The sequence below is a fragment of the Aegilops tauschii genome, chromosome 4 (assembly GCF_002575655.3).
Source record: "Aegilops tauschii subsp. strangulata cultivar AL8/78 chromosome 4, Aet v6.0, whole genome shotgun sequence".
NCBI lineage: Eukaryota > Viridiplantae > Streptophyta > Magnoliopsida > Poales > Poaceae > Aegilops > Aegilops tauschii.
This window is the reverse complement of record NC_053038.3, coordinates 499210490-499223312: the sequence shown is the minus strand read 5'-3', so window position 1 is coordinate 499223312 and position 12823 is coordinate 499210490. Positions and strand designations below refer to the sequence as shown.

Below are 12823 nucleotides of genomic sequence, written 5' to 3'. Positions count from 1 at the left end.
CAAGGGTATGTAGATGCACTCCTTCCCTCTCGTTGCTAGTAAACTCCATAGATTGATCTTGGTGATGCGTAGAAATTTTTTGAATTTCTGCTACGTTCCCCAACAGATGGGCCTAGCGAAGAAGGCTACATCAAGTGCAAGAGCAAAGTGGGAAGATGGATCCCTCCACCTAAGGGGTTTTGTAAGATCAACGTGGATGCGGCCGTCCCAAAAGCAAGTAACCGCGGGGCAATCAACGATGTTTGTCGGGATGCCCAAAGAGTTTTTCTAGGTACATCAGTTGTGATATTTGAGGGGATAACAGATGCAGAGACCCTGGAGGCGATCGTATGCCGATAAGCTCTCGCTCGGTGAAGAGATGGGCACGGGGAAGCTCAAAGTCTCATATGACTATCTGAGAGTCATCACAGAGCTTCAGGCGGACAAAAACTTGGGTGCTCATTGTATGATCTTGAAGAAGATTAAAGCTGAGAGATCTTTATTTTTGGCATGCCATGAACGTGGTTTGTGTAATAAGGAGGCTCATAATCTGGCCAGAATGGCTACACAACATTAGATGTTGGTCGTCATGTCTGGTTCTCTACCCCTCCTGTCAACCATTGTATTCCTTTGATTTTTAGCTACATGAAACCTGCTCAAGTTGAGAAAGCAAGGGCTGACTGGACTGCTGCTCACTCTTCTGCTTCAATGGCCATATAGTCTCCATCTTTCGCCCACCTCAGGGGTTAGGGTTATCTTTTGAAAGAATCTCTTCTATCAGCGATAAAGAACATTGTTCATCTAAAAAAACATATTTTTTTAATGAAAGTTATGTGGCGAACCACACAGTTTTCGTAACAGATCCGAACGACTCGTTCGTCATTCTATACCGATCATGCGGGGCGCACTGGCCTTCCCTCTTTTCTGATTTCCCGACTACCGTTTACTATTTCCTGCATGTTGCCAATTTTCCATTTCCTATTTTCGCCTCTCCTCTTTCCCGGTTTTGTGGGATCCTAATTTAGGCATTTAATTGCGATGGGGCACACCTAGATTTATATATACAGAAACAAAAGTAACAACAGCTTATATATCTCTGTTACTTTTGTTTCTGTGTACACAAACCCCCTCATGGTTCTAGAAAAGATCATACACATTGCAGTACATGGTTCTGGGAAGAAATTATGTTGTAATGCATACCTGCACGTAGGTAAGTTGGGATATCGTTTTCTTGACAGTATTACTGCTAGCTAACAAAGACAAGGATGAAACTGTGAGAGATGAATTTACTTCTTCTAAGCAACCACAAACACAGAAACAAACCCCAAACGAATTAACACCAGCTACGCACACACGCACGAGCTAATTAGAAGCTGAGGCCAAGCTGCAGCCCAAACGCGGCGTGGAAAAGGAAGAGCGTCATGATGCTGCTGCCGAGTAGGCCGTGCGCGCCTCTCAGCCCAGGGTTCCCCTGACAAACAAAACAGCATCACAGGTTATCCATCGATCCGAGCCATTGCTGTGCAGGAGTTGATCTTATGTTGTTACCTCAAACAATGTTGGCAGGAGAGACTGCACGGTGAGGAGCGCAAGGCCGATGACCCCGGTGACCGCGTGAGGACTGCAAATTGAAGCCATTCCAACAGGTGAAGCCAAGCTTTCAGTGTGCACTGTTGTTGTGAATTCTGAGAGGTGCGTGCACGTACGTACCTTTCGAAGATGGGTTTACCGGAGGTGAGGAGGGCGGTGACCCCGCCTGTGGCGCCGAGGGCGAAGAAGAAGAACATGCCGCCGAGGAGCTTGGGGTGGAGGTCCTTGGCCTTGGCCTTCTCCTCCTGTATATATGCAGTTGTGATGCTTTTGGTGTCGGTTCCAGATTACACACAAGTGCTGGCAGTACCTCCAGTGATTGTTAAGCCTGTACTGTGGACAAAATGTTGTACGAGTGCTACTTACAGGGTCGTCAGACAGCTTGATCCTGAATCCGAGGTATGTCCCGTACCCACCCATTGCGAACAGCACCACGGCCTGAAAGGAACAAGGATATTTTCTACTGATTTTAGGCTGTTTTTGATGGCGAGGAGGAAAGAGCATAGAGCAGGGAGTACCATGTTGCCGGGGTGGCCCCAGTGCACGAGCCAGTCGGGGAGGCTCAAGGTCCTGACCAGCTCCACGAAGGGCTCGAAGGCCGCGCTGATGGGCTCCGCCCCCGGCAGCAGCGCCGCCAGCAGCAGCGGGTACGGCGCCAGCGAGTAGAGCCGCGTCGTCGTCGCCGACCTCGTCTCGCCGGCCACCACCACGGAGAGCCCCCCCTCCCGCGGAGGAGTTTCAGCAGCCGCGGCCCGGAGGCGCCGCGGGGCGGGCAATGCCGCCCGGCGCGTGGGCGCACGACGAGGACTCGTGCTCGGCAACGACGACGACGCCCGCGGGCGGAGGACCAGGGAGCTGCTCGCCATTGTCACGGCGCCCATCACCGTGGTTCTCGTGCTGCTGCTGAAACCTCCGGGACGTCTGGGGGTTTAGTCAGTCGGGTGGTGGGGAGGATAGAGTTGGGGGCGAGGAGAAAGGGGCGGGAGACGGTGGAGCGTGGAGAGCGCCGGGCCAAGTGACGCGAGGAGGCCACGCGCACCCCAACCCTTGGTAGTAGGTGACACACAGGACAAGTCACGGGGAACCCATGATTTGCCACAGGAAAGAGAGATCTCGTCCTCGGTCCCTCACTAGTCACTGCCCATGACCACCCAGTCCCAAGAGTGGTAGGTGCCCATACCACCCACCCCACAAAAAATCATTGGTCGATAGGCCATCCAGGACATTGCAAAAAGATGAACCACAACAACAACACATCAGGGAAATGCAGGCTTAATAAAAACGATGTCAAACTAACAATCACTAACCCCGAGACGCCCCAGGCAGTCGACGCGACGATTTTCGAGCAAACCCGAGCACCAAGTCAGAATTTCATCGCATGGGGCGGCCAAAGCGCATGCCTAATACAAAACCTCTGTATATTTCCAGTTCCCGGCCCGTAACTTCGCCGGCCGGCCGGCAGGCTAATCGGAGGAATCCCGCAAAAATGAGCCCAACTCCTAGACAAGGTTTCCGTGGGCCAATACCAATACTGTTGTCACCCAAAAAGAGAGAGACCAAAAAGAATCATCGGCGAGTATGGCTCGGACATATACGAGCGGAGCGGCGTGCTTAACGCTGGCGCTGTTGTACAGGGAGGAGAAGCGGGCGGGCGGGTGATCAGGGGCTGAGGGCCACGGCCACGCCGAACCTTGACGGCGAGCTCACCACCTTGGGGTCGTACTCGGCCGAGAGGGTCACGTACGACTTGGGCCTCCACTCGTGCCGGCAGAGGAGCCCGGCCTTCCCGCTGTTGCTGAACCTCGTCTTGAGCGTCGTCGAGGGGTCGAGCGCGTGGGAGCTCCCGATGGTGAAGTAGTTCTCCTTTGTTTTCAACCTGTGCGTTACCTCGGCCGCCACTGCGCTGCTCGGGCTGAACAGGTGGATGTAGGAAGCTCTCAGTGTCTCGCCTTTGTCAGCCCTGTGTAGCAAAACACAAACCAAGGTTTGTTAGTGAACGGCAAGCGAGGGCTTTGTTAACCAAAATGCACCCGGTCATCAAACTTGCAGAAGATATCCAATATAGGAAAGACATATCAGATGGAGTTTGTCAAGAGAAAATGTCTGTAATCCTAGAGACAGACATCTCAATGCACTGTATGGGTGCTGCTGCCCTCAAAGTTACCAGTATTATCCTATATGATATTTTAATCAGCTACGGTTTAAAACTTCAGCCCAACCTGAAAGTCAAGCTCTTCCTTGTTACTATATTCTAAAGCAATACCGAACAACTATGTGGGCAAGTTTTGCAAGCAGAAAGATGTCATTGGCTACATTCGAGCAATGTGTCACAATGCAGATCTCGTATGCTTGAAGCCTTGAACAAAGCAGAAACTTGCAAAGACTTACATTTGTAAGGCGGCAGAAAAATCATCCTTGGTATAGCTGACACCTGAGTTGTACTTGGTAACAGAAGCTGAAGTACTGTCAAATCCAACCTCGGCACCGACAGCAAGTTCGTTTGTGCCAATAGTTGTTGCCAGCTCGATCACAGGTGCCGAAGTCAAGCCAATGGTTGAATTCAGTGCGAAGCGATCATGAAGGTATTGCAAATCGAGCTGACAATGAACAGTTGTTAGTAGAAAAACAATGGAATTAACACAATATGGAGAAGTGGTGGGGTTGAATGTTGGTTATAAGCCAATTTACAGGCAATAGATAAATATAATATGAAAAAAGACTCAAATCCAGCTTATTTAGACTCGCTGAATGCATTACTCGTTTACTACAGCACCAACTCCCTATGTTTTCTTCCCGCAAAAAAAAAAACCCTCCTATGTTTCAGTAAAATTGATTACCCCTCCAAAGCAAAATATACCCACCTTCCCTGACTTTTGATCAGGAACCTTGAAGCCGAAAGAAGTCTTCAAACCAGGGACTACTTCATCAAAAGTGACCGCTGTTGACACCTGCAGGAGCAAAGACTCTAGTAAGATACATAGATAGACGATGTTTAATTCTGACATGCCATAAGTCAGGAAGATTGGAAAAATAAGAATATTCAGTCTTCAGAATGAAAGAATGAGCTAAGAACACAGCTGCATAGGTATGATAGTCTATCTAAATCTCACATTCAGAAATCAACAAGTTGGCTATGTCAGTGCATTCTTTATAGCCTCAAAACTCAAAACGGAAGGCCGTCCAGCATTACATATAACATTCATCAATTTCAGCTGAACAAAAGCCAAATTAAAACACATGTCCTGCTTATTTTGGCACTGCATGTTACTTCCTATTTCGTCTTCTAATATACATTTATGAGGCTGTAACGGGGCCAAACTAGCAGCCCCTATTTGAGAAAAATATAAGCAATAATACACTGTAGTCTTTGCACTAAATACAGGCATGTAAACAAGAATAGAGAACCAAACTTTACAAGGATCTTACTTTGGAATCGCAATCGATTGTGACATCAACAGTATTTCTACCACTTTTATGTTGTACCCGTATGTCACCAATGAACAGTTCATCGAACTTCACACCAGAGGCTGTGATACCCTGCAATATAATATAATAAAGGCAATGTATTTTTAGCTAACAAGCAAGCAGGTAGTTAGGACATTATCTTCACACACACACAAAACTGCAATGGGCTAAATGGCGAGTGTCTTACCAAACCAGATTCGCTAGTTGTTGACCATGAAAACTTTTGGTCAAAATTGTAGTCCTTGTACAAGAGATCTATAGATAGAGAAATAAACATATGAGACGGTTACTGGAAGACACTCATAGATTCAGAGGACAAGAAGTACAACCAGACGAAAGCTTAATAATGCCGAAAACCAACATAAAAAGGCACAGCATTAATCTGTATTTGGTAGGCAACATCAGATAAAGGCAGGAAACGGTTATTGCCCAATCTATCGGTAAAACAACGAGATATACTAAAACAATATGAGCAAACAGTAATCCAAATCCCATTCCGCATAACGGTTGGGTCATATACAGGGTTCCCTCGGAGTAGAGCCGTTATTACTTTATAAACACGGCCCATCCATGCCGATCATAGGTATGCAACAACGGTTTACAGTTGGCAGGTATATATGGGACTACACATCAAATTAATGCAGTAACTGAAAAAGGAAGCTGATACGAGAGTATCCATCTATTTATCCATTCAAAAACTATCATATAGCTCCACTAATAATGAGCAAAGCGATTATTAAGTCCAGTGGATTCAAAGCGAGCCCTATGCAACATGTTGGAACATATGCTGCTGTCTGTCTGTCTTAAGTTAGCTCTATCTAAACGATACCAAGAAACACACTGCATTCTCAGGACCAGCCACAACAAAATTAAATCGCCAAGGCACACAACAAGTGCATAAATTAGCAGGATATTTGACAATTGAGCACCAGGGAAGAGGAAGATGCCTGCCTACCTTTTGCTTTCTTCCCAAAGCTAGGGAACGGAACCGGGCCTTTGCTCATCCTTCCCAGCTAGAAGCAACTCAGGTCCTATAATCAGTTTAAAGGAAAAAACTTGACCACATCAGCAACGTGATCAATCGACGCCACGGCGAGGCAGCGAGGTCGGCGGCGGCGGATCCAGACGGCGCGCCGGCCACCCAGGAATCGTGGAGATCAGTGGGGTTTGGAGAATCAGCGGGTGCAAATACCTCGAGTCCCAATGGGGGGGAAGGCCGCGGACGGGGCGGAGACGGCAGGGGCGCGACGAACGGCGACGGCGGCGGCGGCGGCGGCGACCGTGGGAGGGGGCGGGGACGAGGCGTCGGTGGCGGCTGTAGGGCAGGCGCGTGCTGGCTGGCAGAGAGAGATTTTAGATCCGGGCCGGGTCGGGTTCGGTAGGTCACGGGCTCGGGAGGGGTAAAAGAACGGCGAGGAGTCTGTAACCACGAGGAGGAGATGGATATTTGGACGTGCACCCGAAGCAAACCAAATTTAAACGAAAAACAAACTGTCCATTCAAACTAAACTGGATATATTTTTTCCCGGACTCCTCTAAATTTTCTTGAAGAAAAATTTAAAGCCTGTAATTAGTGTAGGCATGGATGCAAGAGAAAAGGGCGACGCCGGGCGTCAGCCGACCGGTGGCAGCTCTCGATTGGTGGGCACCCGATCCGGCCTTCCGCGGCCGTTGGATGCCCCTTCCTCGAACCGTTCTCTTCCTCCCGCATCCGCACACTCTCATCCCCTCCGCAGCCGCATCCCTGCACCCCGCTTTGGACTCGCAGCACCGCACGCGTGCGAGCATGCCGCACCAAAGTCGTCCGCTCGCACCACCCCTGACGCCGCCCGTAACACCTGCTGCCGGCTAGCTTGCGGCGGCCCGTCGCATCGACTGCAGCATGCCGTCTAGCCCGTCTTCTCCTCTCAGCGCCCACCGCAGCATCGGTCAACCGCGGTCGCAGCGTCCCCCAACGCCGGTACAACACATAGAGCCCACAGCCGCAACATCGTCACCGGCCCGGTTACCGCAAAGGTCACCGCCGCTCCCAGCAAAATCTGCCGCAGGTTGCAGCACCACCGATTTGCCGATCCAAGCAAAAAAGCAAAGCAACATCCGTCGTCGGTCACATCATTCTCCATCTCTGGTCCAGCAATATGCTTCGCAAGATGTAGCATATGCGGTTGTCGGTCGCAACAATGCGGCTCGCCGGTGCTGGTTTCTAGTACGATCGAACGTCGTCGGGTGAACCTCGCGGCTCGGCGGTGCTATTGTTGTGCTGATGTGGCCAATTTTATTCGGTATCCTTGCGATTACGACGGTCTCGTAGTCGAGTGGCACGCGACTTGTAGGCGGCATGTTGTTGGGTTGGTGGCGCATCCTTGTCACTAACATCCTCGATGGCCTCCATGTGTTGTGCACGGTAAACTTGATCAACTATTCGCATCTTTGCCCCCGTCGCGGACCAATAAATCTAGGTCATGCCAGAGAAGAACTTAATGTATAGTAAATATATCTTTCTTACAGGGAATGTATAGCAAATCTCGACCATTAATGTTCCTTTGGCTTACAACCTCCAAGGACCGAGGTGGAAAGAGGGTGGTTCCTAGAGGGATACCACCGCCGACATAAAAGACATGTTAGTTTTACACAGGTTTTGCAAGGGCTTGGCGGCAGCAAGGGCTTAGCAAGATGTCGACACAACATCGGACAATGAAATGCTATAGAGCCCCCCCCCCCCCTCCCGTAACATCCTCCACTAAAAATTGTTTTCCTCCTAGCATGGTCCTTGAATAAGAATTAACAAGGGTGAATTTTCATAAAACATGATTGATTAAATGGGAGGCAAAAAAAGAAGATTTCTATAAGCCTTAGGAATGCAAAACACGCTTGAGATGACAGATCCTGGTGAGGAGTACCAATTTAGGTGTACCCATGTGTTTGTTTTTTCGAAAAGGAGCGCTTTATTACTTAAAAAAATTAAGCATTACACCCGGCCTGTACATAGCTAAGATGCACATAGACAAATAAGGTCCTCTCACACAAATAAAAAATAAAAAGGCAAAATACAAAGAAACATGAAGAGTCTGAATAACGCCTAGAGCGGAGGGGGCAATCCTAAGATCATGCTGCGACCTATGTTGGGTAAAAGTACCCCTCGCCGTAGCCACCAATCGTGTACACATATTTGTAAATACGTTTCGATTCTCCACGCGTTGAAGAGAGGACCATAAATGAAGAGTTCCAATATATCTGTAGATAACCTGCATAAGTGAAGTATTTTTATCATTAAAAACCTTATCATTTCTACATAGTCAAAGCGACCAAATAACGACAAGCGCTCTGATGCCTGCAAGCCAAACAGGGTTGTGTCACACTTTCGTGGAAGTATCCCAATTAGTTATCGTCCCAACAAAGAGCAAAGGAGAGTATTTATAGTGGAGCTTCTGTCACACACAAGGTGTCACAGTTCTTGTGTGAAGTAACTGCTTGACCTTCTGTAAATATTGTTGTGGATGAATAAACCAGAATAGATACGGTAAAAGGTTTTAAAGTAACGAAGTCAAAAACTCTTATAAGTAAACAACATAAATAGAAGTGAGAGTGGTGTTTCTTGCAGTGAATAGATTAGGCGCAGAGAGAATTCAATTCATGGTAAGAATATATATCAAGTGTGCCAGTGCAACAGTAATACCAGTTACCTTGTAACATACTCATAGTATTTGATATGTGTGTTCTGTAGGAAGATCACCCTAAAGTTATGAAACTCCTCCTCGCGGGATCATATTTCATTATATGCTCCTGTTTCATCGTTGCCATAGAGTGATCATTTCCATAATTAAGGTCCTTGGACCAGAACCAAGCATTATGTTTCATGGATCACCCTTATATCATATTGTCTTCAGACCTCATAGATATCTCCACTTGTCACGTCAGAGGTCACAGATTCCCTAAACAATATGTGTTACCTGTGTAGGTCTTGAGATCATGTTGCTTGAGCCCTTAAATTGGACAATATGCATAGAGTTTATCACAGTATAACAACGTACTAGACAGATCATACTACTGCAAATACAAATGGCGACATATAGATTGGGCACAATCAAATCTTGCCACTCACCCACATCTCTCACGCCTATGGGGAATTACTCACACATCGTAGGATAGAAACCAATCATGATAGATATAGAACCTATGAAAATCATATCAATAATACCGTGAAGATCCACAATAAAAATGAAATGGACAATTCAAATAGTCTTGATCTCCAGATGAGATTGAATAGAGTCGCAATTGTTCTCATAACTTGGGATTCCTCTTACAATAGTGAAGGATGAGATGATGATGGAGATGAAAGGGACAAAACTAAGAAGATCTTCGAAGGTTCTTCAAATCCCATCTTCTTCTGTTCTGGACGTGGTGGCGGCTAGGGTTCTCTTCTCCTTTGTGTCCCTTCACAAAAGTGTCTTGTATAGATGTCGTGGGGCTGTTGGCACCTCATACGACCGCTCATACGAGCACTTGCGATCGTATGGAAGGCCATCTTTTGCTATGGTGTGTCTGATGGCTTGGCTCTCCACATGGAAGTTGCTCCATTTGACTTGATTTGTAGTAATTCTCCTTGGTTTCCTTCCATATATGATATTTCCCGCCAAACAATGAAAAAACGGATTTTTTTCTCTCTCTTGAAGGATTACCGTTAGAAATAATCAAGAAGTAACAAAATTTCGGTGAAAACCAAATAAGAACCACTAGAAAAACATCGTAAATTCTCGAGCCATCAACTCCCCCAAGCTAAAACTTGCTCGTCCTCAAGAAAATGAGAAATCAAGACAACAAAATGGAGCTTGAATGAGTAGAAAGAAGTTTTAACGACTCAAGAAAATATGACATATCCATCCTCACTTATCCTACAATATCATCCAAGAAAGTATTCGCATTCGCATATCTACACCCGAGTTCGTTGCCTAACCTCGTATAGTTGCTATCACTAGTTATAATTTCTCAAACAAAAATTTTCATTGTTAAACAAGTGTTAGGCAAGCGAAAGCATTTATTTCTTTGGATGGACATTCTTTTAGGCTCTTCATAAAACAAATACATCACGAGGTTTCGAAAATGAAGAGAGCAAAGAATTCAAGCATCTAATTAACACCCACAAGTACCTCCTAGTCATGGCTTTAAAACACTTCTTTCAATCATTATTCTTTGGAACTTTAATTCTTGGTGACGGGGTTATGCTAAAATTTACTATATGTAGTTGGGTTCCGTTGTGGCTTAATTTTGTGCATTATAGATCAAGAATGGTTGTCTCTTTCGAGCTCAGCGATCGGTGCTCTTATTTACCACATACACACTTCCTTGGAGAAGGTCGATCATTTACCACTCAATTTCCAAGTCTGTGACGGCGTCGCAGTTACGTGAATTATCTCAACATATAGCAACGGGACATAAAACTAGCAAAGAGTTGAGAAGCTCTACGATTTTAGTATCGCGTATAAGTTTTGGCATAACCTCAGTCACTTCAAATGTTCATTCCTCCAGATAATTCTATCAATAGGTGCAGTTAAGACAATCAAATTCAGCACTATGGAGTTGAAGTGTTTGAATGCTTGTTCTGTTCAAAAATCTGAGCCCCTAAGTTTTTCATAGAATTTCTTTTAGAGCAAAATCATGCTTCACCACAAGGTTTCACTAGCAAAATTTGAAGTTGGGAGTTATGACTAAATGATATTCAACTAACGAGGGGAACTAACTCAAGTGCAACCAGTCAAATAAAATTATTTCTCAAATAATATTGCGAGACAAGGGATTATGCATATATTATACCTCCTTGCGCTGGCTCACTTCCCCCCTCGGTCAATCCTCCGCTTCATTTTCTTCATTTCTAATTTGCTAGTGGTGAACAAATCTATGGGCTTGAAGAAACAAAACACAAACGAATAGAATTCCAACAAATCAAGAGCAAAGCTTGCTCTACAAATTTATTATACAAACTGAAAAATAAACATGCTAAACAAAATAAAAAGAATAAAAATAAAATATGCATGCATTTATAACTAGGGGGTGAGATCCCCCAAGTTTAGGCTCTTGGCCTACTCTCTAGTCCATGTCCTCGTCATCCTTGCCCCTCTGACCAATATGAGGCCACTGCATCTGAGATGGACCGCTAGAGCACTGACCTCCCGTGCCAGGGTGCGGTTGCCAGAAAGAAAAGAGGGACTACATGTTCCCACTAAGTAGGTTAATGTTGTTGTTAGTCTCATGGAGGTCCGTACGGATCCCTCCGACCTGCTGCTGCAACTACTGAAACTCTAACCTAGGCACTTAGTCAGTACCTTGCCCGCACTGAACCTGGGGAGCACATTGGGGTGCATTACCCCATGCATACCAATCGTGAGCACCCCCCTCCGCGGCGGCATCCCACTCTGGTGCTGGCTCGGGATGAATATCATTCCCGAACCCAACTGTGTGTCTATGCTCAATGATTTTATCGATGGAGAGCACCCACATACCACGCATAGAAACAGTAGCAAATCTCATTTTGTACATAACCCGTAATCATAGCATTTCTTGTATCAGACACATACAAAACTCGTTTTCTACGACATCCAGAGATAGAGACGGTGATACAGTGAATCACAATGATTGATACCCGAGCAAGTTACAAAAACCTCTATATATATTCTATCATTTATAAGGGGCGGCGTCAAGAAATATAGCCATTGGGTTCACTCATTTGAAAGCACAAGTGCTCCCTGGGTGATTTTGGTAATTAATGTCAACATATCTCTTGTTGGACTAACATCTTTATCTAGTATATTTCAGAAAGTTCAACAATGGCGTGGCATGGACAAGAGGATGTGGAACCCCTTCAAAATGCTAAGGACAAAGATTGGCAAAAGCTCAAGGCTCTCCATTTCTATTTTAGTGATCCAAGATCACATTGAGTCCATAGGAAAAGCCAATACTATTAGAAGGGGATGAGGTGTTGCTTAATGGTCTACTTGCTCAAAGTGCTTAGTGATATTGCTCCATAACCCTCATCCACTTTCTTAATTCCTAATATGTCAAAAACCTAAAGTCAAACTCGGCCCCATCGATTTGATCTATCCGGCGCCACAGAGTTCCTTCGACATAGCCATTGCCAGAAACCCTAATCAGTTCGGTCTCACCGATCGGGATCTCGGTCTCACTGAAATGGCCTTGCAAACTCTCTCTTGACTGTTGTAATTATTTTGGTCTCACCGAAATGTGCAATCGGTCTCATCGAGTTTGCCTGACCAACTCTCTATTTGCTCATTGCTTGTAACGCCCCAGACCGACGCTTCAGAAGACTTCCATATTTTTCGTGATCACCGTGTGTTTCTTTTGTGCTTGCTCTTTTATTTTTCATTGCATCATGTCATCATGCCTTCATGTCATTTAATTTTTAAAAACTCAACTAAGTAAATTGCATGGATCTTCGATCCATTTAAATCGAGGGAAATGCACATGGTGATTTCTCTTTATAACATATATCCTCCCAATATTGTTAGGGAGCTATATTAAAATATTCCATTAATTGGAGTTCACCATAACACACTTGCAAATATCCCAATGCCTTTGTTATCTTAATTCTTGGTCTCCAATCTTGCCATATATTCTTTCTTCACTTTCCGGAGCTCCACCAAATATCCGAACATTTTTGGACCTTCCCAACCCTCGCTTCCTATTCAAATCATTTGAATTTAAATCTTTCAATCATGCCACTTCTATTTTTCCTGGATCAAGCGCATTTTTGTGAGCCCGGGAAAATAATCCCCAT

At 45.7% G+C, this 12823-nt stretch overlaps 2 protein-coding genes across 2 annotated transcripts; both read right to left on the bottom strand.

The window, feature by feature from the left end:
- Window positions 1-1145: 1145 nt before the first annotated feature.
- On the bottom strand, window positions 1146-2616 carry LOC109748049 (uncharacterized). The gene is made up of 5 exons (XM_020307106.4): window positions 2088-2616; window positions 1936-2007; window positions 1690-1814; window positions 1528-1600; window positions 1146-1450 (listed from the first exon to the last, which is right to left on the bottom strand). The coding sequence occupies exons 1-5, from the start codon at window positions 2448-2450 to the stop codon at window positions 1346-1348; spliced, it is 738 nt and encodes a 245-aa protein (XP_020162695.1). The 5' UTR covers window positions 2451-2616; the 3' UTR covers window positions 1146-1345.
- A 291-nt stretch (window positions 2617-2907) lies between these two features.
- Window positions 2908-6435, bottom strand: LOC109748053 (mitochondrial outer membrane protein porin 6). Its single transcript, XM_020307110.4, has 7 exons — window positions 6227-6435; window positions 5990-6065; window positions 5222-5289; window positions 4996-5106; window positions 4431-4517; window positions 3958-4166; window positions 2908-3529 (listed from the first exon to the last, which is right to left on the bottom strand). The coding sequence occupies exons 2-7, from the start codon at window positions 6036-6038 to the stop codon at window positions 3229-3231; spliced, it is 825 nt and encodes a 274-aa protein (XP_020162699.1). The 5' UTR covers window positions 6039-6065; window positions 6227-6435; the 3' UTR covers window positions 2908-3228.
- Between the last annotated feature and the right edge of the window lie 6388 nt (window positions 6436-12823).

Excerpts from the sequence above, each read along its gene's own strand:
- LOC109748049 (XM_020307106.4), bottom strand. The coding sequence starts at position 2,450 with ATGGGCGCCGTGACAATGGCGAGCAGCTCCCTGGTCCTCCGCCCGCGG. Across the intron at positions 1,601-1,689 it reads GGTAAACCCATCTTCGAAAG|TCCTCACGCGGTCACCGGGG; the intron begins GTACGTACGTGC and ends TTCAATTTGCAG. Across the intron at positions 1,451-1,527 it reads TCCTGCCAACATTGTTTGAG|GGGAACCCTGGGCTGAGAGG; the intron begins GTAACAACATAA and ends TTTGTTTGTCAG.
- LOC109748053 (XM_020307110.4), bottom strand. The coding sequence starts at position 6,038 with ATGAGCAAAGGCCCGGTTCCGTTCCCTAGCTTTGGGAAGAAAGCAAAA. Across the intron at positions 4,518-4,995 it reads CAATCGATTGCGATTCCAAA|GTGTCAACAGCGGTCACTTT; the intron begins GTAAGATCCTTG and ends TTGCTCCTGCAG. Across the intron at positions 4,167-4,430 it reads CTGATCAAAAGTCAGGGAAG|CTCGATTTGCAATACCTTCA; the intron begins GTGGGTATATTT and ends GTTCATTGTCAG.